This window comes from Aythya ferina, assembly GCF_964211825.1.
Source record: "Aythya ferina genome assembly, chromosome: 6".
Taxonomy (NCBI): domain Eukaryota; kingdom Metazoa; phylum Chordata; class Aves; order Anseriformes; family Anatidae; genus Aythya; species Aythya ferina.
Window position 1 is genome coordinate 31,452,390 of NC_140303.1, and position 27,827 is coordinate 31,480,216.

At 41.0% G+C, this 27,827-nt stretch overlaps 1 protein-coding gene across 8 annotated transcripts; it reads right to left on the bottom strand.

The window, feature by feature from the left end:
- Window positions 1-1,757: 1,757 nt before the first annotated feature.
- On the bottom strand, window positions 1,758-27,241 carry CCNT2 (cyclin T2). Of its 8 annotated transcripts, none has more exons than XM_084524536.1 (10): window positions 26,970-27,179; window positions 26,376-26,457; window positions 18,797-18,925; window positions 17,650-17,710; window positions 16,503-16,565; window positions 10,628-10,673; window positions 9,111-9,274; window positions 7,123-7,193; window positions 5,746-6,895; window positions 1,758-5,647 (listed from the first exon to the last, which is right to left on the bottom strand). In XM_084524536.1, exons 1-10 carry the CDS (start codon window positions 26,987-26,989, stop codon window positions 5,583-5,585), a joined length of 1,851 nt encoding a protein of 616 aa, XP_084380662.1. In that variant the 5' UTR covers window positions 26,990-27,179; the 3' UTR covers window positions 1,758-5,582. The 8 variants fall into 8 exon arrangements, with proteins under 8 accessions (XP_084380662.1, XP_084380663.1, XP_084380660.1 ...); XM_084524537.1 differs by adding an exon at window positions 13,497-13,658 and having other exon boundaries at window positions 1,758-6,895; window positions 26,970-27,130; XM_084524534.1 differs by having other exon boundaries at window positions 1,758-6,895; window positions 26,970-27,241.
- Between the last annotated feature and the right edge of the window lie 586 nt (window positions 27,242-27,827).

The window sequence follows — 27,827 nt, forward strand, 5'->3', positions numbered from 1 at the left end:
AGGAATACCGCTTGGTCCTCATGCCAAAATCCATGGCAACTTGAGTATCTTCACATTAAAGTACCTTGCAGAAAAAAAGGTAGGAGCCCTGGCACGTGAACTCAAGTGAGGTGTACGTAACTCCAAGGTGTATATTAATTCTTCCTAGATTAAGGGAACGTTTCCCAAAAAAAGCTGAAAAGTAAATATGAATTTTTATTTAGCATGAAATGATACTGAGATGACAGTCACAAGTGGGGAAAGAATGGGAATGCTCGAGGATATGCAGTTAATTCAAATTTTCAGAGCTATGAATCCTCCTCCTCCTGCATGTCTTATAACTGAAACTAAGATCCGTTAGAGTGTGAGTTCTCTAATGTTAGGGTTAGTTGTTATTTGGAATTTAAATGTAATGTTTAGTCCAGCTACACTAACACTAGTTTTCAACTTTTAAAAAAAAAAAGGTTTAAAGTTTTTAAGACAAGACTCTGAGGTTTTTTACTTGTTTAACCAGATTTAGAGAATGCGGGTATTATTTAATGCCAGCACTTGCAAAGTTTTTTTTCAGCTTAAGCATACTTGAGAACAGGGGATATGTGCTCATGTACCAGCCCTGTTCTCAGCACAGCTTAACCAAGAAGTATGTTGATGTAGGGAATCTTGGGCATTGCATAGACAAGTCTAACTTTGCGTATTTCTTACTTAAGGAGATATAGATGTTTCACATCAAAATCCAGATACCTCTAATGAGGCATCTAAACTGATAAGGAGAAAAGTTTTTTAAATCTTCTTAAATCCTTATTTTTGATGAAAAGTGCCTCACTGAAAAGAGACATGCTTTACAATTTACAATATTTGAGTAGGACAAACCTTATTTATTTTTTTGAATTTGCTGCCTTCATTTCTAAAAAACAGAGGCCAGAAGCAAAACAGCAGTGAAGACCCCACTGTAAAGTATGCAGGCTACCAAGCAGCAGGTACAGCCACTTTGCTGTAATGCCAAGTTTCCTCAACATTTAGAGTTTAAATTCAAGCACATGAAAGTATGTGTCCCTTTATCACTGTAGAGGATACCTAGTATTTTTTTTTTTTATTGTATGCAGTAATATTTAAAGCTCTGAGCTCTGTTCAGGAAAGTTAGGTTTTGTAGGTGTGCCAACCCAACTATTCTGCACTGGTCTTGAAACTACAACCACCCATGACATAAAGATTTGCATCTCAAAATACATTTATCGACCGTACTTCTCAAGGAAGCAGACATCAAGCTCAGAAACCCACAGTCTTTGGAGATTCAGGTTCAAAATTAGCACCGACTTGCACAGCTTTCTCACAACTTCTGGCAGGAACTGCTGCCATTATCTACAGCCCTATCTAAATTCCAGTTTTTGCACGTAATCCAAAAAGGCCAAAAGTTCTCCCCTGAGGAAGGGATTCAAGCACTCAGAGTAGAGTAAGTTTTCTCCCCTAATTTTCATAGGGTCCCATAGTCCAAGGCAGCTTCAGGAACTGAAGTTTACAGGTACTGCCAAGGAACACAAAACTTCTGAACTATGGTAAGAAAAACGGTTTTGAGTATAGGAACACCTAGGAATCAAAACCAGGTACTTCCAGCTTTTTAGTTTAGAGAGTTGAATTGGGTTTGCTACATTCACCTCCGGAGAAGTCAGAGAGAGTCATCCTCCACAGCAATGTGAGAGAAAACTCCTGGTGTTATTTTTTAAATTAAAGTGTACAGAATTAAGCATTTCAGAAAAAAGAATGAATTAATTAGCTAGTTCAGCTTTCAAGTCTTTTAAGATTTATTTTTAGAATTCATTTCTGGAACATGTGTTTACATTGCAATTAAAGAAAGCAAAGAACTTGTTTGCTAAATCCCCTTTAAGCAAAACTGACTGGGAACCTTTCCCCTGTGGTCTTACAGAGACAAAAAGCTGTTGTCACCACCCTCTCCCCTCCATCCCCTCCCATTCACTAAAAGGAAAAGCTATCAAGCATGGCCAGCCACTGCACACTGAAGTTACATGGTACAGGCTCATAGACCCAGGCTGGATAAGAAAACATACATGCATCTCTTAAGATGCTGTAAAGTGTCTAGGTTTTGCTTTTCTGGCATGCAAACAGAATTTGCAGCGTGTTCCTAAGCCTGAGCACCATAACATGAAGCAAGCAAGGGAAACAAGTTATACATGGAACTTTAAAGTAATTTACTATTTGATTGTTTTGATGGAAAACAGTGTTTTTGCCAATAATTAACAGGGATCTGCACATGAAGTTGGAAAATTAAACATAGGAAATGGGATAATTTCTGCACAGTAGAGGTGAGGTAGGGAATTTTATTGAAAATACTTTTTTTTTTTTTTTTTTTTTTTACAATTTCTTAGAAATAAAGTTTCTTTCTAATCTCACACAAATGGCTGTACCTCAAAAATTCAACTATGCTAATATGAAACATTTATATTTACAATTTGCCAAAAGAATATACAGAACTGCTGTTTTATGCAAATACCGAAGTACCAGATCACAGTGAGATACATTACTTCAGCACTCCCACCATTAGGAACAGAATTAAGTTTCAACATACAAAAGAATCTCACTATTCTACAAACCTCGTATCTCACAAAAAGGGAATATTTTTAATAGTGTCATAGCAAGGTCTGCACTAAAGCTTAATTTTACAAAATTACATAATGCATGTACTCAATTTACAACAAAAAACTTGTAATCGGTGATGAACAGAGTAATAGTGTCATCTGTTAGCCTTTTATTGCATTTATTCAGTCATTCACTTGGGAGGTTGAGGCTGATCAGTGAGTGAATTTTCACTCCTTTCACACACCTCAGCCAGGCCCCAATTCACACGATTCACTAATTGGCAGTGGGTTTCGGTCAGGGAACATCAGTGGCATCTCGCTGCATGTCCTCTCCTTCCCTCTCACCCCCTACTCCCACCACACTGAATTTAGTTCCGGACACAAAGACAAATACAGTTTCACATATTTACAGTCACATTGAAAATCAAAACCAATGACTTTTATGGATATTCTTTACAGAGAAACCAAAAATCAGTTTGGATCTCAATGTAGCATAGCAACATTTTGTCCACAAGGTTTCACAATTTCCTAGAATCAAAATAGGAAATAGTTATTTTGAAACAGCACCTTAAGATGAAGACCTATGCTCTTTTCCAATTTCTATTAGACAGGCACTAGTTATCATCCAGACATTTCAACTCCAACTTATGACAGCAATTGCTATATTTACAGTACAATATATTGCTTATCCAAAGTGGCCGTGTAAGATGCATTTAATGGCACAACTATTTAAACAGACTTGAAAAACAGTGTAGTGCTTTAAAAGAAGAGCAGTGTAGTGCTTTAAAGACAAAATGAAGACAACTTACTGCTTTTTCATCCATCTGCCCATGCTATAGCCTAGGACAGTACATAATGCAGATTACATTTGCTAAAAGCCAGATCTAAGAGTAGAGCTGAGATGGAAAGGAAACAGACTACAAAAGGATAGAAAATACTCAACAATGCAGAAATGTAACAAAGGGTTTAAATACATTCTGAACAGAGAAAATCAACCACAGTAAGGATAAGACAGCTTTGCATTTTGTACATGGGCCGAGATTTCAGGTTAGATTTAGCAGAAGATGCCATCAGGTTTCCATTTAAATATTCCTTAGTGTAAAAAAAGTATCCATAGTTCATTCAAATAAAACTTATTCAAGTAATTACAAGCGTTTGCATTACTGGAAAGAGAGTATTACATAGTAATTGATATACCTGTAGTTACATCATACAGCAACTACCATCTGGGTAGGTTTTGAGCAGTTTTATCATTTAAAGCACGCTTGAGTAACACAACTGGAAGGGCTAGGTGCCGGGTCTGACATCTGAGGTGACAGAATTACACAAGCACGAAGTGAAGGAGGTGGCTTAGCAAAACTAGCAAAAGCCTACTTCACATCCTGTTTGCTTCTGAGTTAAAATAAGTGACTAAGAACTGTCTGTTGCTACCATATACTGAGTTTGTGTTGAGGTACTTCATAGCTTATGAATAGTTTTGAGTAAGAACCCAGAAAGTCAGTTCACTTATCCAGGCTGAGCTGTAGTATTGGCTTTGAGAACACGTGAACATTCACACCTGTCATATATTTTGAAACACTGTGGAAAGAGCACACAAGCTGTAACACTGACACTTGCAGGCAGATAAAAATGTATGCTAGTGGTTTAACTGGGAGACTGATTTTTTTCCCCACAGAGCTGAAAAAACAGAACAAGTATTTTCCAATTTGGTAACTAATGACAAGTACAATGCACAGAATCAATGATAACTATTTTATTGTTGGAATATAAAGTTGGGATATCAATAGTTTTATTCTTATTTACTGTGAAGACTGCATTCACCTGTAAAAGAAATATGGCATCACACACAAGTACACTTTTTGGATTTCAGAACATGGATATTATTCTGAAATGGTAATGGAAACAGTGACTCCTGTTTACTATTAAAATAAATTATGACTTCTTAAAAAAAGATGATTTTCCCACCATGACAGTTAGGAATTGCAGTTAAGTCACATTAAATCTACATAACCATTATTAACAGCTCTGTGTCTATTTTACTGCATCAAGCCAATAAACATTTAAATGCACTTCACATCAAGATATTATGTAAACTTTTATTTTAATTCCTTTTTCCTTCAAGAAATTAGGGACATTTCAAAGCTCTGGCCACAGTCAGCAAGCAGAGGCCCACCCTGTTTCCTGCCTCGTGGGTAATACTGTCTGGTGGAGACCCTACGTGGTACTGGATACCTTCTCTAGTGAAGTGTCCCTTTTAAGTGGCTTCCAATAAGGCCTACAGTTTATAAAGATAAACAAGACAAAGTGCCATCTCGGTTTGGGTAACTGATGGACTCTGACAAGATAAAATAAAGTTATGTGTATTTTGTTATACTTACAAGCAGCTCCAATCCTGAGTATTTATGGTATATCTAAACATACAAAAATGTATGTACATTTTTCTCCACTTTCTTGTAAACAGTTGTCAGTATACTGTTTTAATCCCTTTATCTTCGAAACATGCAAATCATACATACAGTATAAATACACAAGAAAACAATTACACTCATTCAAAAACTAAGCAACAAAAAAGTTGTGGCTGCGGTACTCAAAATTATAAATAATCAATGCTCGAGGCATCCTATGCACCTAAAAGCAGACGTTCATTCTACTGTTCTTAGCTGCAGTTGTAGAAATACTGAGATTTTTTGCACCTTCCATGCTATTACAGTATTTATAACACTATCATATGTGGAGATAAAGACTCGTTTACTATACCTCTTCTTTTCAGAGTGAAGGATAAAGCAGCACTTACATATACTGAAACCACGGCAGCAACAGCTGGTGTTGCCACTGCTAGAGTAGGAAGTTTTCCGTTCTAACAATTCTTAAATTAAAAACAAAAAAGGAAAGAAAAACAACCTAAGAATCGACTACATGTTCATTCCTTGGGCACTTAACAGCGAATCCAGCATGTCGAATGTGTCTTTGTAGTCCATATGCTGGCTGTTTGTACTGTACTGGTGATGGGCATCAGGACCGTTCTCCACTGGCTTCTTGTCCAGTTTCACGAGGGTGCTGAGATGTCCGTAGCCCACCTGGTATGTGACAGGGGGAGGAGGGGGTAAGGGAAGGTTAAAAACAGAGCTGTGAGAGGATACATACTGCTTAACAGAGGAAGAACTAGATGAACTACCTGAACTTTTGGAACTTTTGCTCATTTTGGAGTGGTGGTTGTGAGAAGCATCGTTGCTGTGCAACTTCTTCCTTGACGAGCCGGAACTAGAGGAATTGCCGTCGCTACTCAGGCCAACGGGGCTCCTCAGAGCAGTCGGTGTTAAGCCGTCAGCACTATGCTTACTGCCGCCACTGCTGCTGCCACTGTGCGAGTGGGAGTGCTTGTGACCCATGCTGTGGTGGCGATTTAAGGAGTGGTCTTTGTGCTTCTCCTTGTGTTCCTTGCTAACGTGCGGACTGGAGTGCTTACTTTTTCCACTGCCCTCATCCGATGAGCTATGTCTTTCTGAGGAGGAAACTTTAATTTTCATTTTCAGCTCCTCCTTACTGGCACCCTTTTCTGTGGGCGGGATGGGTATGCGCAGTTTGAGCGAGCCTCCCTTTTCTTTTTTATCAGACACGTGTTTTTCAGGCTTCTCTGCGTTCGTGATGGGGATTTTCATTTTAATGGGAGACGTAACGGAAGCACCGCTGGCTGTCTGTGCCGGCATGTGTTTTTTGTGTGGCTGTTCACCTGGGGTTGCTACGTAGTGTTCTCTCACATCCAGTTCAAGGGTTTCTAGTTTGCGTTTCTCTCTGTATTTATCCAGAGACATTTTCTGAGGAATTATTACGGGAGCAGCAACTTGTCCGTGGTGTTTGTTTCCTGACTTATGAGAATACTCTTGTTTGACAGCAGAATGCTCGGCAAGTTTGTCGGGTCTGTGATGTACTCCCGAGTGCAGCTGTACAGACGTCCCAGGCTGGAAGTTCATGTTATACTGACTAGGAGGTAACGTCTCCTGTTTCTGAGAGTATATTTGTTCTGTCCTGCTTTGTTCTTGATGCTGAGGCCATTCCTGGTGGGATGCCAAATTGTATGAGGTACTTGGCATCCCTGTTGCTAGTATTGCCAAATTTTCAGGTGCATGACTATCTGGAACAGAAATACTTCCTGAGGTCAGAGGTACCGGTGCAGGAAATGATGTCGATGGTTTTTGGAAACTTGTATTCGCGGCCACACCAGTAACTGTATCCACCAAAATGGAATTCTGGACCAAAGACGAGCCAAGAAGCGAGTTCTCGGACACCTGCCCATCACCTTTAGGTTTCCTAGCAGCCTGGTTAGCCTATGCAGAAAGGAAACAAGTGAGAAAATTAACAGCTTAGAATACTTGTAAAGAACATCCAGTTTAGCTCAAAGGTGAGGATAAAAGCTGACTCAAGGTTTCATCCCCCAGCCCAGCTACAGGAATAAAGAACAAATAGGATAAAGCTCCATTTTTTCCCTTGATTCATAGTTCTCCTACAAGTTCATCATTCCTTTTGGCTAAATTCTTACAGGAAAATTTCTTACCCGCCAATTTCTAATTCTCTTCAGCCTGCTAGGTGTTTTTTCCAGTATTTGCAGAAACTCGTGCGTTAGTTCTGGGTAGAAAAACAAAAAGAACATATTTTATATCTGATTCTGTAATAAGCAGGTTTGCCTTTAATCAGTTTTCTAGACTAACAGCATACTGCTTTAGCAGTACAGGTTACACATGACTTGAATTGATATTTAATCAAAAATCTTGTTTGATAAGTGCTGAACAAAAATGGCTGCAGTATTTCACTACAACAGGCTTTAACCACTACATGCACTCTGAAAAGCAGATCCGCATTTAAGATTTATACTCTTGCAGAGTCTGTATTTATTAGACCAAAAATTTCTAGGGCTGTACAAACAGCAGCTCTTAAAATAACACATTTGCCATCCAGTTTAAGCATTTCCTGTGTGATGTTAAATTTCCCTTAAAATCTAAACCTCTAAGTCACCATTTCAGTCATTTCACTGAACTTCAGGAGCAACCAGTAACAGATCTGGGCAAAACATCAGCCATGGGACCGTAGGAAGCACTATTTTAAACAACAGGTTTCAGTTCATTTGTGTTCAAGGCAAAGCAGCTGGCTGTGTTTAAAAAAAAGTCCCTGCAATTAGTAGGCCCACAAGGAAACCTAGGGCTCTACACTTGTCAGCTACAACAAAAATACTTTCAACTGAAATTTTGTGTTACTTGTAAGCTAAAAATAAATTAGGTGCAGTCAGAACTCAAATGGGAGAGTAGCCCTGTTGCAGGTCTGGAAGAACTGGCTCCTCCAGAACCCCACAGCAGGTTACAAACCAAGTTGCTCCCAAGTGCAAAAGCACCTCACCACTTCAGTCTGCTCCCACGTCTTTGCTTCAGACACCAGCTCCACAGACACTTACAGAGTTAAGCAGTGGTCACTGCAGGCTCGCAGCACACATCTCACAGGATTTTAAAAATTACAAGGATGCATGCCTACCAAACACGCACAGGCGACAGACAGCTGAGAAGGCAGGGTAGTGGCTGAATTTGAAGGTACAGCTTAAAAGAATCCTAAGACAGAGCCATTTGAGCTTGCAATTTCAAGCTCACTCAGATGCTGTGATTCACGTGGCACCTACTCCGGTTTGCATTTTCAAAATATAATCAGGCCATTAAGAAATGAAAGCTCAGCTGACAGGAAGAGCACGTCACGGGGAGCTATGCTGGGCCGTACCATGCCTGGAGGCTTCCATCAGCACCTCTCTGAAATAATTCTTCGCTCTAGAACTACAAGCAAAGCCCAATGGATGTGAGCCCCCCAGAAACCACCACCTACATAAGGCAGCTACAAAGGCCGTAAGTTCAGGCCCCACTGCAGTAAGTGCCATTTCTGCCTTCTAAACCCTATAATCCACAAAGCAATAGGATAGCACACAGGTAGTACTGGGTAACAACACGGAAAGCAGGGTCAGAACAAAAGCTGGTAAGACGTCTAGGCATATGGTCTTCTAAGCATGTTTTCTTCCTGAAAGAAGCCATTTAACAACAAGAAAACTATTTCTGCAGGAGTTTGAGGTATCATAGGCTCTGCTTACGTTAACACAGAATTATGTTTGTTGATGTTAGATTTATGTAGTTTTAAGAATGGCTGTCTCAGTGACACTGTACAATTGAACACCTGTGTACATAAAATTATCTGGATTCCATGGATTTGCAGAGATGCTCCTCTAGCTGTTTGCCCTGCCCTGGAAAGCCCTAAAAAGCCAACCTCTAGCCTGTACCTAACAAAAGGTCTGTGCATATCCCAGCTCACATATTGAAATCAGAAGGGTCTCAGAACTATCCTCCTAAGCTCTTCCCTCTCCTATACCTTCCTCATACCTGAGGACCCTCTGCACGAAGTCCGTGAAACTTATTTTAGGCTTAAAGCTATATTCTTACTATGCTCTGCTCCTATTCTTAGGGACATTATTAATAAGCACTCGAAACTCAGATGTGGAAAGGCAGCACTACTTACCATCCAGCAATTCCAGAGTAACCGAAGGATCCACATATTCCCACCAGTGTTTCCCATCAGTCGATACTGGAATCTCCCAGTTAGACCACTTGCAGGCCAAGTGAATGCACACACATGCTATCACCGTAGGCTTGTATTGAAGACAGAATGTAGTAAGGTGAAGACTGTTGCATAAATTTCATAATGAGGAACCAAAGGAAATCAAACATGTAAAATAAAAAAAAACAACAACAAATCAAGCATTAACACACAGCATAAGATAATTTGTCAAGTAACAGCAGTTAAACATTAATTCAAGGAACATACTTTGGATTAAGTTCTTAATGTATCTTACTGCCCTAAACAAAGGATAGGGCATTTATCTGGCAGAAAGTTTAATTTGCTTTTTCTATAAAAGCGTGGTTAACAGTAAAGAAATTTACCAATTATTCTACTGTACTTAAGTACTAAGAAAGAAATTAGTATAATATGGTCAATTAAATTCTACCTACAGTAAAAAAAAAAAAAACAAACAACCATACAGCTCATTATGCAGCCTCCAAATTAGTCTAGTAAATGAAGGTACACCCAAGTTCAACAGAGGCCCAGTGAATTACTTGTCAGCTTAGCTTTCACTAGGACAGAACCTGGGATATTTGTGAACTCAACTTCAGCTTCCAGCTGGCACCAGCACAAAGGCATTGGTTCAGTATCACCACTTTATCACAGCTTATCTTAACAGCTGCTTCAAATACAGAACCCTGCCCACTAAGGAACCCCCAGAAAATGCTTGGCTGGAAGAATTCTGACCAACCAGTAGTATATATTACTTAAAACTTAGCTACATACAGTTTAATTCTGATTAAATAAAGCTCAAAGTTGTCTTGCAAGAAATAAATTGGAATAATCAAGAAATCAATACTGAAGTCTGCTCTCAAATTTTATCTTTCTACAACAGGCTACCCATATACAATCCCCATCTGGAATCCTTTAACTTTAATACAAGTACTTAAGTTTTCAAACTGTATGTTAAGTTTAAAGAGCTGTTTCTAAAAGGAAGAACATTGGACTACTTCTAGTATATTGGAAAAGAAAAATCAACTGGTTGAAAAGATCTTAGGCCCACTACAATTTTATAAGTTAAGATTGGATCAATATATTTAAAGTTAAGAGAAAACTGCCATTAACTACAAGTGTAAACTGGAAATAGTTTTGTACTTACCAAGATGCTCGAATTTCTAGGTTAAGTTTATCTCTTTGTAATCTTTAGCTGCTATTCAGGCTACCAATTTTAGACTTATGCACTCACAATCGAGAAAATGTCATCAGAAAGCACCACTACACTTCTCATTGTGCATTTAACCCCTTTGTGCCGTCAGGCCCTTGTACAATACACCGCACTGCAAACAGAAAGGTACCACCACTGTAGATGGCCCAGTCTCCTGTTGCAACAAGGGTAAGACACATGTAGGGGGCCCTGCAGTAAAGGAAGCTATAGTGTGCTACAACAGTGCAACAAAGAGGTTCAGGATAACAACCTGTTGGTAGCCATGAAATAGGATGTCTGTGCCAAATCCTTGCTTGCTGTAAGAAAAAGAAAAACAGAGAGATTAAGCATCTACTCTAACTCCTGTTCATTCCAAAACTGAAGCATTTTTGCCTTCCATAAGCACCATTTCCTATTTTCACAGAACTGATTTGAATTTAACTAGCTAGCCTTTAAAATCTTTCCAAGATACGGACGTGCCCATTACATTCAGCAAGTGGAGATGGCCCAGTCCTTCAGTTCCTTGACTCTGCCCCCCAAGACAACCCACAGAACAAAGTTCCCCTTTGCTTATCTACCCCACAAAAGCCTCATACATGGCAGCACTCTCCTCTAGGCACACCTGCTTCCCCACCCTCACCTACGGCTGCCCCCCAGCGTAACCCTGCCCCACCTACACACTGCAGCAAGGCAGTCCATAGAAGCCAGTTCCTGGTACAGCGCAAGTTCTGCCCTTTGAGAACACAGTGGGATAGCTGGAGAACCCACCACACCCCCAAAACACAACCATGTCTCTCCCCCAGCACCTCAGAACACAGCAAGCTCCCAAGACAGATGTTTAACAAAACTAAGCAAGTTTTCTGCTCCCCTGATCAAGGGCACAGCACTCATAGCATTTTGTTACACATTTCTGTTAAACCTCCATTGAAAATTCTGGTACGAATTAAATGACTACATTTTAGCCAGACAAAATAACAAAACAAAACAAAAAGAAAACACACAACCCAAGACCTCAACGTACCAAAAAGGACAAGCCAATGACTTCCACTGCTACAACATCTAGCACTAACCCTACCAGGAAAGCCCCCGTGATCCTCACTCAAGTAAAGGACTTACTGTAACACGTACATAATGGGATAGCTGGGCACAATGGCTTAAACCGAGGATTGAACGCAGCCTTCATTGAATTCTTACTTTGACACTACCACTTGAAATCAGTGCTACCTGCAGAAAGTGCATTGTTGAATTTTATGTCAAAGGGTACACTGTCACAAAGCTTTATTTTAAAAGTGATCTTTCTATTAAATTTGAGAAACACTGCAATGGCCTTTAAAATTTAATTTAAAGAACGTGTATTAAAAATGGGATGATTGCCAGAGGGTGTAAATCAGGTTTGTCTTCACACTACACAGCTGGGCAGAACACAGAATAGAAAAGAATACAGAAGTAGCAAGGTAACAGGGACCACTGCTACACAGATCTTACTAATCCATAATAATCAGAAGGTGACCTATGTGACAACATTATAGTATAACATTTAGTTTCCAAACTATAATGGTAATTTTATGCCAGATAGGTATGTTCAATTTCCTCTCCCTCCCATCAGAAGTACCAGGCAGTATTAACAATGTGAAATGAGACTATTAAAACAAATGAAAATATAAAATGCTTTAATAAGACTGGAATTGATATCTTGCTCTTAATTTTTCAAAGTAATGTTTAAAAGCTCTTCAATCATATCTACGTTCTGTACAGTTACACCGTATTTGAATTTTGGGACCAGACCAAGAAGCATCTCTACTCTCACTGAAATGGCACATCTGAAAAAGGAGGAAAAGCAGATGCCAGAAAACTTCTATTTAACATCAGCTTCAAAGTTGAGTAAATCAAAACACACACCTGGAAGAAAAGAATCACATCTTGAAACACACGTTTTAGCCTCAACAAAAAGTCAATGTGATAAAGACCTTAACCTATCTTACAGGCAGTATCGTACTTGTTTCAATGTGCTTACAGCTAAATAATCAACATTGCCAAAACCATGCACCACTGAGAACAACTGTCCCAAACTCTTCTCTTACATTTGGGACAACTTTGGTTTAGCAGAATCTATCCACTAAAAGCTAATCAATCTTGATTCCTGTATTTTGTTATTTCCTTTTGTGGAAAGTGCATCTCCAAGCTAAAATCATCTGGAAGTGCAGAGGTTAAAACAAGCCAGCACAGCTGGTCTGTTACAACTCACAAGCCTCAGGACAGATGACTGACAGCAGCCATTAACAATCAGTTTTATATTTTATCATTCAGGTGTGATTTAAAAACACCTAACCTGTCTCACCACTGCAGAAGCGACCGTAAGGCAGGGGATTACGTAATTAGTAATGAAGATTTTCAAGCAGGACTTGCAGTCTCGATACACATCCCAAAAAAGCTACTGAGTTCAAGAAATTACCAACATGAAGCCAAAATATTTCTTACTGGACATGGCCACACAGTTCAGCTGATGCAATTCCAAGACATTCTGAATCTTTTCTTCACACTATCTTTGATCTTGAGATAATCACGAAAACGCAACTGGCAAGTCACCCTTAGGAGCACGGTGGCTTGCTGTGCCTAGGACCCTGGGAATGTAGGCAAGCATCCCCAGGAAGAGGAGGACGCAGATATGCCAGTCAATATCAAAAGACAGAAAAGGTTGCCAAAATCCTTCTGAGCAAAAAGAAAACAAAAGCCACAGGCCCCGAACGGAGCTATGTAGGCAGACACCTGCTGGAAAGGACTGGAGGCAGCCACGGTGCAGGTGTTCAGGTCTGAGCAGTCCTGGCGGCTTCTCTCTTGGAAGCTTTTAAATGCTGGGAACAGGCCTGTGAAAGCCTAAGGTGAAAGTTCAGAATGTGAAGGCCGCCGATAGCGCGGCTGGAGCACAGCTGGTGTCTAAGATCTCTCCACACCACTGAGATTTAGGTTTTCCTTAGAGTACCCTCTGAAAAAGCAGATTCATTCAGATTCACTGCCTCTTCTGCAGCCTTTATCAGCCAGACTTAACCAACAGCAGCAGCGCACAGACACTGCGGTATGTTTGCAGAATTTGCTACTGCAACTTCCAAAAGATTAGTAAGGATCATGGGTGTTCGAGATACCTGATAACCTGCAGAGCAGCAAGAACAATCCTAGAAATCCTTGTGATCCAATCTTCAGTTCCAAAAGAGTGTCGTGTACCAACATGGCAAAAGGAATGACTGAAGACTTCCCAAGACGTGGATAACAATATAGATTCTTCCCCTTCAAGCTCCACCAGGAGGCTGAGAACAGACTTGATTTTGCCCCAGAGCTTAAGAGGACACTGCGATGGTCTCAGCACTAGGGCAGCTTCACTGCTGAACTAGCATGCAAGCCAGTAAAGGTTTGACACCAGGAGCAGGTTTTTTTTTTTTTTTTTTCCCTCTTCTCCTCTTCAGCACGGAGCTTCCATGGAATGGGCACTGGAGCTTGCTGACAGGCCTTCACAGATCCACTGCCCCAGATTCCTCAGAGGACCTAAGGAATGATGGCCCTGTTTCCTCTTCTCAGTCTCTCGACACTGAGGAAGAACGGTGCAGAAAAAAGTCTGAGCCCACACCTTTCCTTGTCCACTACCCTGACTAAGCTGTACAGATGGAACAATTTAAGGAACCCACGGATCTCTGAAGATCAGAATGAATAATTAGATACACCTCATGCCTCAGCATCATGAGTCACTACACACCTTCCCAGTCACCCCTTACTGACAATCTGTCTTGTCTAATACCACTTTCAGACAGGCCTTCAAACAGAGACAAAGGGTTCAACTTTTCCTTTAGTTGTACGTTGAAGCAGATTATGGCTGTTTGCACTAAGTCCCCCTGACTAGTTCAGCTTCCAGGAATTTGTTCTGGTAGGCCTCTACTAGTCACTGGGTCATCTGACAAAGGACTTGGCTAGAACTTGTGAGCCTCAGCAACAGAACCCATTTCTTAAAGGTAATTACAGATTACTACAGGTGAGGGCACGAAGTGCACCATCCTGGATGCAAGATAACAAGAATTAATATAGGAATCAGCCCATTTCTTAGCACCTTTGTTAAACTTGTTTTAGCCAGCTTCTCTGAGGCACCAGGGCACTTTCTCACCACACTGCAATTCAACACACAGGTGCTGAGCCAGAGCCTCGTTAAGCACAGCCACAGACCTCAGCTACCTTGTAGCCTCTCTTTTGACTGCTCAGTCAGCCAAATTATCTCCTTCCCTTCCTTCTCCTCTCAAACACACAGTTGAAGGTTTTAATCATAATAGTCCCGGATAAATTAATCCCCTTTAATATAAGAGGGGATCATTTTGCCCTTTAGAATAATACTTCATGTCCAAGACAGCATATTACCAGAACTGGATGAAGAAACCTAGGAGGGGGATATGCTGCCAGGAATTCTACTTGCGTGCACATATACCAGGAAGCATGCCTACCCGAGACAGGAGGTTTTCAAGCACCTGTTGTATTAAATTCACTTTGCACAAGTTCTTGGGGTATGTAGATTTTCAGCCCTCAGCGCAGTCTTCAGATTTCAAGACTTCATATAATTTTGAATTTTATGTATTTTGTTAAACTGCACTGACATTAAGTACTAGCTTGAAAACGTCAAGTTTTAAAAGTAGCACTAAAAGTAGCATGTACCTTCAGTGTATGAACTGTGTTAGTACACAAAAGCAGCATGCAAAACACACAGGAAAGAGCTGAACTGTCTTAGGGGGTTATGTACTTGAGTAAAAGAAATGAAGTTTATGTAGCATATGCCTTTCTTCTTCTAAGCTCCAGGAAAACACACTTGCTAATGGAGAAATCGTGGAGTAGCTACAATGCTGCTTATCACCCCTTCCCACTCCCCTAAGACACAGAGCTGAAGTGCAGCGGCTCACGCGAAATCAACAAGAAGTGTGCTAACTTTTATACTGACCAAGAGCTGAAAACAAAACAAAACAAAACAAAACAAAAAACCATGACAGAACTTTCGAGCTGCTGATTCACTGAGACACTAGGTGCAATCAGACTTATGCACTGAGTCACAATCAAATCTGGACAGAAAGCAAAGAATCTTCTTAAAGAATTGCAACAAAGCTACTTTATATGCAAATAAGCTACAAATGGCACCAGCTCTCCTCAAACTCTGAAGACACTACACCACTAAGCTACTTCAAAATGGGAAAAGAAATATTTCTCTCTCAAAGAACAGCTTTCATTCTAGAGTTACTAGCAAACAGACCTAGTTAACATGATAATGTTATGCCTACCTTTCCTGTATTTTATAGGGGGGGGAGAAAAACAACTTTGAAGCATTTAACTTCGCATTTTTCAATGTGAACAACAACAACTAATGACTAACGATCAACAACTACAGTCTAATAATTTCCAATTCAAGAACACGATCAAAGTGAAAAAGCACTTAAAATCAATTTTTCATCCTCCATCTTATGAAAAGCTCTTTAGAACTCTAAAGGAAACTGATTTAAGAGTTAAAGAAGGTGTACCAACACTCAACAAAAAAAATACTAAAGAACAAAACAGATGTCTAGCTAGAGTCACGTTAATGAACTGCATGTAAGTTAAGAGGATACGAAACACCAAAGGTTGGAGGTTTGCTACCACCCAATCCAAATTAAGTACGTCCTTCTCTAGAAAAATAATTAGTCACATCTTTAAGTATTTGCATGCAATAGCAGACCTGCTATGCACTCTTTTTATCCCATAGCTCATTACCTAAAAAAATTAAGGTAGAAAGCTACTGTTAGCTATCAACCAGCACAAAGACTAATTCTATTACTATTTTGTAAAGCTACTTCAGAGTGAAAATAATCAACCCAGAATTTAGTTCTCAACTAGTAATTGCTTCTGTCATTTGAAAGAACATGGAACAGATTATTCAATCAAAGCTACTAAGCAAGCAAAAGAAAAATTCATGAAGGACAAAGAACTGGACTCTTCATCAGACTGTAATGGTTAAGATCAAACTTTTAGTAGTTAGCCTTAAACAAACTCTTTGGACAACATAATTGTTCATATTGCACAAATAACATCACCTATAAATTTTACTAGAAATGTAAAAAAAGGGCTTACGGAAGGGGATAAAAGCCACTGACCTCTCACTAATTGCGTACATTTCACAACATCTGTGTGCGGATGTTCAATGGTAATCTCAAAACCTGAAGAGTTAAGAATATGTTTTAGAACTACACATTTCCATCTGTACCATAAAAAAGAGACCTTTTCCTTCCCCCAGAGACCTAATACCTACTAAACCTTTGCACTGCAGATCATGTAACACTATTTAACTGTCTCTTATTCTGCACTTTTGTATTTCTGAAAGGTAGAACCATTTCCAGATCAATTAGTAAAATATCCCTGCATTACCCTCAAGTCCTACATAGAATCTGTGAAGTTACTGCATTTTTCAGGTTGAACATGCACGAACAGTTTCTAGTATACTTATCAGTATGAGCTGTATCACAGACACTGAAACGTGTATGTGTGCACACGTCTGCTTTATTCAATCATTTCTGGGGCTTGAACATATTCCATCTATGAGATTACCAATTAAGTCAATTTGTAGGTCAGTCACTTCAAAAGCCTTTGTTTATTAAGCTATTTTAAGAAGTAGGTCACTACTATTTTCTTCTTTTTTTAAAGCAATACACTCAAAGTGGTATTTAGGAAGTCAGTGTTCTCAGGGCTGCCAGCTGTAGTTGTCTCTATTTATGTTAGTTTAAAGCCAGAACAGTTTCTTATCAGAACACTGCATTTTTGATTTTGGAATTACCTGAATCCATTAAATGGTTAACACTACAAATTGCAATGTTCAGAGGTAACAACTCTGCTCAACTAGATAGTATTTTTCTATTGAAAGGCAAAACAGGGAAGAGTACTTGGTATATAAAGCTTTTGCCAAGTGCTTCAGAACACATACAGCTGACCTAGCACATGCTACGTTGTGTAAATAAATACCAACACAATTACTACTTTGGAATAACATCTATTTGGAAGGGTATACATTTCTACTCCATCAAACTGTCAGAAACATTTATTTGACAAGTATTGGTATGCCTTTTTTCTCTAGAGCGAACACAACAGCAACTGGTGATATAAAACTAGACTCACAGGTCAGAAGTTGCATACAAAAAAAATAGTAAAATTCTAGCATATCAAAGGCACATCAAAAATCCGGCTACCTGGGTCCCATGACTGGCTCATGGCAAATGGGCTGCACAACAGGCATTTAAAAAGACATACCTAAAGTTTGAAGCATTATTGTTTCAAGTATAACCAGCTCTTGAGCTTGCTGAAGGTATGCCTGAAACAAATAAGCAAACACGTCAAGACGTAGGTATCTATCATCTCAAAATTTCAATTACACACTTCCTACTTGAACGCTGGCACTATCAACATAAATTAAAGACCAGTACCCGTGCCAGTGAGCACTGAGCATTCAGAATACTTTACTGCAGTAAGACTTCCTTCTACTTGTATAGGCCTCACTGTAAATTCAGTTATCCCTCAGTTACAGCAGCCTAACCATCTTTCTCAGTAAGATTTACTTCATTTCAATCTTACAGTTATTCCAGCAAAGCATCGTTGGGAGGATGAGGAATGCTATGTACATTATGGAGGCTTGCCAGTGCAAACAAACTCAACTATCTCTACGCAGGTTCTCCATTTCAGAAGTACTTTAAAATACAGCTGGAGATACCCAGTTGGCCTGTGTTCTGGGCTCCAACGTATATATAGTACACCTCCATGTGTCATTCCAAGAATTGGGAGCACAGCAAATAGCTTATATGTCAGTTCAGGTCCAGCAGGGTATAACTAGCTCAGCCTGACATTCCAGCAGAGCAACTCTGGTGAATTTCCACCATACTTCCTCACAGTTGGTTCCAGGAAGCTTCATCACAGGAAAGAAAACGGAAACTGTGAAGTAAGTGGAAGCTGTACAAAGTCTGGCAAATGGAAGGAAGACCAGTGTACAGCAGAGACAGTAGCTGACTGCCTGCATGGCATCCTTTAAAACAGAAGGTAGACAACAGCACAGTCAGCCTCTGGCTGAGAGAGAGGAATACTCAGTGTCCTCAACTCTCTACACAAAGTATGGAACTCACAAAACCATGCGTGAAACCTCTCATTTAATGTCTCATCAAGATTTCTACTACACATGGGGAAGTTTTAAAAATAATGCAAGTTTAAGGTGAAGCAACCCCTCCAAGTGTCATAACACAGATACCTGAGTCCTCAATTAGTTACATTAAGTAATACAAAGATCTGAATGGTTTAAACACAGGTGTTTTTTCTAGTATGCAGACAGCAATAATCTAGTCAAGACAATGTAACAACTCATCAGATGAAGCGTCATTTGATTATCTCTAAAACCATGACTTCCACCTACATCACTCTTTGTATCCAGTAGTGGCTCTTGAGGGTGAAGACAGGCATGTGCTACTTTAATAACATGTTCGAGTTTCCGTGGCTGTTCTTCCACTTTTGCAGCCAAGAACAATGCCGTAGGAGATATTATCTGAAGAAGAAAAACACACAGATTTAACTTTTTACAAGTAGGACTTTATTTTTTATGGAGAACACAAACTAGTAATTAGAAAAGGTTTAGAGGTTTAATTTTTTTTAAACAGTTCTGAAATCATGCAGCACGGTAAAAATAACTGAGCATGTTTTATTTTATAAGTAATGCAATCCTCCCAGCACCACATGGAAGGAGTAGCATAAATGCAACATTACACTGAGTGAGATGTCTGTGGTCAAGCTAATTCTAATTCAACACAAAAAGCACAGACTTGGTCCAGAAGATTTACCCACACCAGAAGTGACTTTTCAGGTTAAAAACACTCGATGAGAAAGCTCATCCAAGTCCTAGCACAGTAGTGAGCCATCACACCACCTTTTCGGCACGAGCTAGAACTGCTGATCTCAGGTTCTGCAAGCATGTGTTTCTCCTAAAAAGCAAGCAACTTGGCAGAGAACTTTAAGGAAAATAGTTTGTTACATAAACATAGGTTATAGAAGTATAATCATAGTAAGCGTAACCTCTTAGTACAGCCACTGATGGCACAGAAGTTTATTCCTAGAAACTTTGCTATACACCCAGTAGTATCCGGAGAGCAAAGCACAAAGATTCACAAAACACCAGTTATATCAGATATTACTAACGACGACAAGTTACATTTAAAGATAATTAAAAAAAACAACTCTAGGTGTCATAAGCTGGCAGCAAAGCACCTACTCAGTGCTGTATCACCTAGGATTTTGCAATTAAAATAGTTTTGATGCTTAGCTGTCAGCTAGAATAACTGATTTATCTACATGTGGAACATGGCTAACCACACATGAATGAAAAGAATCAGGGTCCTCCTTGTATGCAAAAGTTGTCCGTGTTAAACATGAATTAAGATGACAGCAGAAATCTTCATGTAGATATCAGCAGATTGAATTGGTTAAAATTAAGCATTTCTTCAGGAATTTAAATAGCTGCTTGTTGAGTATGTAATTGATGCACAGTGTCAATAGTGCAGGTACTGGATTTTTTATCCAGCGCCCACACACAATTAGACTGAATGAGCTGAACAGCAGTCATACTTCCCCCTAGAATTTTCTTGTAAGTAGCTCTTTGTTATGCCAAAATTAAACATTTGGTATGAAATTCCCAATATACAAAAAACTGCAATAGGCTAATTAGAACTGAACATTTAATGATTACCCATTACATTTAAAGAGGCAACAAGTGCTCCCTTGATACATTTAAAGGCTCCTCAAATCACTCTGAAATGTCCACTTAGATCTTAAGGAGAACTTGTAAGCTGGCAGACTCGAGGAGAATTGATACCCTGGGAAGGTGATACCCTCTGATGCACAGAAACATGCTATTAAGAAACCCAGTGCTCTAAAACAACAACCAAACCACCACCACCAAGTCACAGGCAGCAAATTCTCACAACTGAGACCAAAAACTCCTTCAAGGACTTTGTAACTTGACCCTTACAAACGAGTGAAATAAAAGCCTGAAGTGAAGTGGTGCTGAACCAGGCCCACATTAGCACTCACATTTAAGATCCTAACATTTTTTTGAGAAGTTCATACCCACATTGTTTGAAGTAAAGACATGAAGTTCTGGAAGAAACTCCCTTTCCTAGGGCTGTACAACTTAAAACATGCCTCACTTAAGCCAGGAGACAAATTTCTAAATATTACATGTGAAGGAAAGACTTTCTGGAGTTCAGAAAGCTGAAGTAACAACAGCTTTGAGAAGTACAGTAGTACACACATGTAAGGGCAGTCACATCCAAAGCTGACACCTGATGCTAAGGATTACATTCTCCAACATAATCCTGAGCTTCTGGGAAAACCCAAGTTAGCAGACAGGGCTGGGAAGCCAGAGAAATGCGAACTACTGAGAAGAAAGGAAATTGAGAACAGTTAAGAATCAACAGTTTTAGGGAAACGAGTTTGACAAGATGTTGTACAGACACGGAGGCATTACCTAACTAGAACAGGCTCCACTTTTTACCCAAGAGAGAGCTGCAGAAAGGACTCAGCTCGGTGGAATCACTGAGGGAGGAAAACTGAGTCATGAAGTGGATGGAATCAGGAACAGTCTGGACAGTGGGAAGCAGCTTCATTTGAAGATAAAATGATCCTTCCCGTGCCTTCACGACCACTCAGTTTTTATTAGTAGTTGTTTTTGTGTTTAAACAAGAGAGTCAGCAGTCACAGCTGGAGAGGAAGACAACAAAAGCTGTTTTCCTCTACGCAGCAAACCCAACTACGCTCTTCTCTCTCTCCTTCCTGCCCTGCCATCCCACCATTCAGGTTGCTGCATTCAGGCCTTAGTTGTCCTAGCTTCACATAGAAATTTAAGTCAAATACACCTGAATACAAGGCCTATTTCTATCCAGTCTGTGGTTCTGTTCCAAATTCTATACAGGGCATTTCCACATTTTACTTTTCTGAAAAAAAAAAACAAAAACAAAACAACATCCACCTATTACTATAGAAAATATTTACAATTCACAACCAATTCTTCAGAACCAAGCAACGAAGAACTGCACAACTCAATTAGCAGCAAATTCTCACTCGCTGTTACTCTACGTCTGACCGCACCAAGGTTTTACTTCATTCCAAAAACACGCAGCCTTCACCAGGCTGACTTCTGGATATTTTCTAATACACTGAAAAGGCTGAGATCATGCCAAGAAGTCTCCACGTAATTCCTGATCTCCAAGACCTTACATGAAACAGTTCTGTATGTTTATACAATTCAAAGTGATTAAGTGGCGTTTAACTCTGGTTCATCAGAAACCTACGTACGCCACAATTATCTACTTACTTAAAGTGTTGGCTTCAGGCCAAAGAATTTCAGGTCTTTGTCTTGTCTAGAACTAGGGTTCGCTTTCCCCGTTTAGAGTAGGTCAGTACTTTTGTCTCCCTTGGTATTTGAGGAAAATAGACATCCTAGTAACATTTCAGACTCGGCTTGCAGAGTCTTCAGTGAAGAACACATCACTTGCTAAGTGTCTAACTGCAAAGTTACTCATAAAGGTTTCAAGCACTTCCAATTCTCAAAAATGGCAGAAAAAGCAAGGTAGAAAAAAAAAGCAGTATTAAAGACAGACTTGGCAAAGCTGTAAGCTTTCTGCTACATGAGCATCCTCATTTGATATAAAACAAAATTATTAAAGTGAATTATTACACATCCAAATTATTTAAGACTTGAGAAATACCTTCAGAAGACACATGATTTATGAAGTTAAATCCCACTTTCCTACTAGCTAAGAGTATCAGAAATCAAGTTCCAATGAAATAAAAATACAAAACACACAATCCTTATTATTATGATAGTCAAAGGGCATTATACGGCAAGTTTTATTGGTAGAAGTGGTACAAGTCCTTTTTGACACAAGAAGTACCAGACACCTTGTACAAAGTCTCGCTGCAATGAAGACATTTGGAATAACCTCAGAATGCATCTGCAGCATGCACACAGCTTCCTGAGAACTCCCTCTCCCTTTTAACGCCAACAGTAGTATGTTTTTAGGCTTGATGTGCAGCAGCTCAAGATACTAAGTGGTTTCAGTCTACGATGGAGCTGCAAGTGCCACTCTATGATGGAGCAACAAAGAACTGCAAGTTTGTTTTTTTTTTTTTTTTAAAGTAATTATTACCAGCAGCTTACACTGCATAAAAACAGCAACTATGTTAAACTGCAAGATTGAAAACAGAAGTGTCTATAACCAGCCTCCCTGAAGTGTGGTGCATATTATGAAAGTTTTGAGAACTAGCACAGCTGCAAAGTCGATTCTTTAATATTGCAATTTGGATGGGGTGTGGAAGACAGGGAAATAATAGAAAAACAGGAAACAACAGAACTCCCCCCAAACTGCACATTCAACTCACCTACCTTGCACCTCAGGAAAAATTCCTCCCGCAGCCTCTCTTTAGGCACTTTACTATGTCCCACTGCGTATCAGAAAAAAACCTGGCTGTCATCTAGTATATTTTCAACTAGTTGTTTGCTATTCCACACAGCACTTCTAAGTGTTGGATTTAAAAATACAGCTACCGTTTGGATGCCTTACCTCTCATTTCCAACATACCACAAATTCTTCCCCCTTCTGCTCTTGAAATCAGTGTACTGCAGAGTACACTTCTACAAGCAGTATTCCTACACAGTATTAACTGACAAAGTATCACAGAAGTAGTATCTTCAGAAGAATTTTAATTTTCGAGATGTTTTGAAGTATTACTGTTAAATGCTAATATTTCCCATGAAAAGTCAGCAAGCTCTCCCACTCCCTGATCTTTGGGCAAAGTTTGTGCTCAGCAAACCAAAGTCACCGTGCCCTGGTCAGCTGCAAAAATAGAAGTAATGATTTGTACTACTGCTGAGGTGATTCACACTGAAACATGATTTGCATGGGTAGGGAAGATTAGTAGTCAGGGCACCCAATTCTCTTGACCAGCTTTAAGCAAGTTTTCACCATACTGGAGCACTGCAACTGCACTTTGACTGCGGCATCAAAGAAACACGCTCTTCTTTGCGACTGGAAGTACTCTATAGATAAACCATAGCATTTCAAAATGCTAAACCACAGTAATTTAGTAAAAATATGGATATTGGGTCCTTAGAGCAGTAAATGCAACACAATCATAACACACTGGTCACATTAACTGTTGTGTCCCAGCCCTGTGGCTCTACAGATTGTAAATACGGTTGTGAGTTCCGGTCCCTATTCACAGCTGATCCTCAAAATCTTGAAAGCCTGTAGAATTGTTCAGGAATAAAATTAAATTAAGATAAAAAGAACAGCATTAGGCCAACAGTTATTCAGTAAATGAGCTTCCCCTAGAAGACCTGTTTACTAACAGCAACGAAGTGCACGTGCCTCATATGTAAGACACACACACGTATTTGCATAACCCAGCGACTGTACAGGAGCACAAACACCCAAGTGCGCGTTACTCAACTGAAAACATTAACCTACCAATAAGGCAAGAAAATAAAGGCTAATTTTCTTCAATTAGAGATCATAAGGAATTCCTGCTAAAGGCGGTCTAAATTTCTACCCCAGCCGTCAGCTCCCTTCTTTCCAAGGATACACATCACCGCACGCACACGTTGATTGATACGCTGCATGTACTGTAAACCTTTTTAGCTAGGTCTTCCATCTGGCAGGACCTTATTACTTAATTTTCAAGCGCTAGTTTCTTCTTGCAGTGGATGAACACTGTTAGTATTTTTCAGCTTGCCTAGTACTCTGGAGATTTGATATTAAGTATTTATTACAGTCCTTGGCTTTTTGTTTCTCAACACAGAACCTGCCAGATGGTTTGGGAGTAAGAATTCTGAAAGAGGCCCCCCATTCACTCTAGAAGAATAGGAAAATAAGTAATTTCTCCATCAGCACACCCAGAAAGTTACTGCCTGGCCTTATTAAGAACTACTGGAAGTTATTCAGCATGAATCAATATTACCGAGTGCAAACTTGCAGCACACTTCCTTTCAACTTTTAGCTGAATGTTATTACCTGAGATTTAATGTAACAATGCACTTTATTCTGCTTTAACAGTTGGAGTTCTCATGGCATTCAGCCATTTCATAGCTAACTTGTAAATGTTAAGATTCACAAATATAACTGAAAGTTTACTTTTCATAACAAGGGCACCGCATATCCATGTACCACTGTACTTTCAGTTCCAAGTGACCCGGCAATTTCTAGCATCTGGCGAAAACCAGAACACGGCAGCTAAAGCTTCTTGCTACCTAAATCTATCCTTGATTACCAGCTAAGAGGACAAACCGTAATCTAGCAGGCAATGCATCACAGCACAAGCCCTTGCTCAGGCACCTTTGCACAGAGTAACCTCTCCATTCCTAGTCCAAGTCCACAAACCACCCACAAAGAGCCCCAGAAAGCTCCAGATGCCTCCGCAGCTCCAGGTTACTGCTGCACTGGTGGCACAGCACACGGAGGGGGAGAAGATGGAATGAGCGCTTTACTGCCTTCGCTTGATATAGTACAGAAGCGCTTCTAAAAGACGTATTTCGTTACAAAGCTTGTTGGAACTTGATTCTCGTGTGTGCTATTCTTGCTCTACAACTAGAGAACTGTTTCAGGGGAGCACCTTCTGGTTTATACGTCTATCAGTTCAACACACAGCTCTCTAACACTACATAAAACCCGCGTTACACAGTTCTTCCTGTTGAGTGTTTCAGATTGATGCACACTTGGCTCCAGTTGCATTTATAGGCTTAGCTTTTATCTCAGATGCAAAGAACTACAGTCTTGGTAACAAGCTTGCTGCCTGAGTTTGAATTTATCTCCGATTATGCACAAAAATAATTAGACACACCTCTGAAATCCGTCTACAAATTACTATGTATTCCTTCCCCAGTGACCACCAAATAAGATGCCCATTTGCTCAGCCAACAACAAAGTCAACACCAGACACAAGAGTTGGCTAACGCTGTGACCAACTGCGATCACTGTCTGCCCAAATTTCCAACCAAGGTTTGCAACACTCCACCCCTTGGTAGACCAAGGCCTACTCTGGTCAAGATCGCAACATCTTTCACACACCTAATTTATTTTGTCATAAATAAACAAGGTCTGAAAAAAAGAGTCATCCTCATCGCTTTATGACATACCACCAGCATCAGTGTTCTTGCAAAGTTAGCATGAAGTACTTAAAAAAAATAAAAATAAAAATAAAAAAAACAAATACAAAGGATATCTAGAATCCTATTTTACTGTTTTTTTTTTTTTTTTTCCTATTACATCCAGTACTCCGGACATAAAATAAAAAGCTTGAATTCTTGAAATCGGTATCACAAGATCCGTACTTGTTTAAAAAACAACACTTAATTACAAAGAATAGTTTTACTGAAGAATTCTGCTCTTCATAACACTTACACTAATCAAATTCAGCATGCTCATTTCATTAGACGAAACAGGACGACCAGCGTTTTCTCAGCAGATTTTGCTTGTCTAACATGACTTATTGTCAAGCTCCTTAATACAGGAGTAGTGAAATGAATTTATGCTGGTTTTCAAGAGGAGATGCATAATCCATATGGATACACATCTAACCACCTCAGAATTGTCAGACACACCATGCTAGCTCTGCCGCTGCCTTCATTAAGAAAAATGTGTGTTCCTGCACATCAGCCCTTCCAACTACAGCACATAAGCATCAGTCAGCTTCAAAACATCTAAACGCATTCTTCACACATCTGAGATGTGTTTGCTGATGGTGCCTAATTTTTTTCTTTAGGAGGCAGAAAACAAAATAATTCGAAGTTGAAGAGAAAGTATTGTTACCACTAGTAAACCCCTGGCAAGAGGCTGGAAGGCCTATAAACACATTGAACTTTGCAATCCAGCAGAGGAACATAACCCTTGTTAGCTATGCTGCCAAAATCACAGGCACATTATTCCAACGTGTAAAATTGTACTTACGTTCCTATTAAACTTTGTGAAGGAATGGTGCATATAAAACCTGTGCATGTAAACAATTGCAGTATTTATTGTCAGCTGAGATCTGGAGGACTAGATTAAGGAAAGAGCAGGTATTATGAAAACTGCCTGTAACTAATGAGATCGTTGTTCCTTCTACACCAACCCTGGCTTCCAACACAGCTCCTTCACCTGGAAACGGCCGAGAAGGCGATGCTGAGCGGCCCTGAGGAGCACTCAGCGGGCGCTAGCGCGGATCCCCACAGGCAGCGTGGCGGTAGCAGGCGGGCCCCCCCATTCATCACGCGAGCCCTCCTCGCCTGATGACACGCGCTGCGATACGGGCTCGAGCATTCGCGTTTTACCCCAATTTCATCATTTTTTTGGCCGGGGTTGGGGGCAGCCCCCAGCCGGCGGCGCAGGGCCCGCCCGCCCACAAAGCCGCTGAGGAGGGGGCTTCGGCCTCCTGCTCCTCCTCCCGCCCGGCGGCTAACGACGGTTAGGGACGGTTAACGACGGTTAACGACGGTTACCGCGGGTTACCGACCGCTGCCGCCCCCACCCGCCCCAGCCCCAGCCCCAGCCCCGCCGGGATACACGTTGAGGCGCTGGCCCATGTCCTGGATGAGGTTGGCCGCCTGCTGCCGGTACGAGAGCTCCTTGTCGGCCTCCACGCCGCAGCGCCGGGAGGGCGTGTTGTCCAGCTGCTCGCGGCTGAAGAACCACCGCGACGCCGCCGTCGAGCCGCCTCCTCCTCCTCCTCCTCCTCCGCCACAGCCCCGCGCTGAGGAGCCCGCGCCTGAGCCTGGTCCCGATCCCGCCGCCGCCGCCATGGCGCCGCCGCCCCCTCCCCCCCCCGCGGCCGCGGCCCCGGCCCCGCCCGCAGCCGCCGCCACCGCCCCCCCCCGCCCTCCGCGGCGCCTCTCGCGAGAGCGGCCGCGCCTCCGCGAGGGGGTTACGCCGCTTGCGTAGCCCGGCCCCTCCGCGGCCCGGCCCCTCTCCGGCTGCGTAAAGGAGCCGCCCAGTTTCTGGAATACGGAAGTGACGTAGGGGGTATAGCTCCGTTGGCGGGCTCGGGGTCTGTCAGGCGGCTCCTCAAGGGGTGGGCGAGCCGAAGGCAGCCGCACAAAAATGTTTTGGTTTTGTTTTGCTTTAATTTTTTTACACCCCCGGTTGGGATTAATGGGAGGCTGAGCGGGCAGGGCGTCCAAGCTCAGGTTCACCCGGCTCCTTGCTGAGTCGCGCTCCCCGTCTGATAAATTTACTTCTAATAAACGCTTAATCTCTCCTACCGTTTGCGTGCTTTTATTTTCCTTATGAAGTTTAAAAACCAGCACCTCCCCTCGACGTGGAAGCAGCCACGAGTGGAGCTTTGGTGTCCCAACTTCATGTAACTGCCTCAGAACCGGGTGTGGGTGTGTGAGGAGCGGCCCTCCGGCTGCTGCCTGCTCCCAG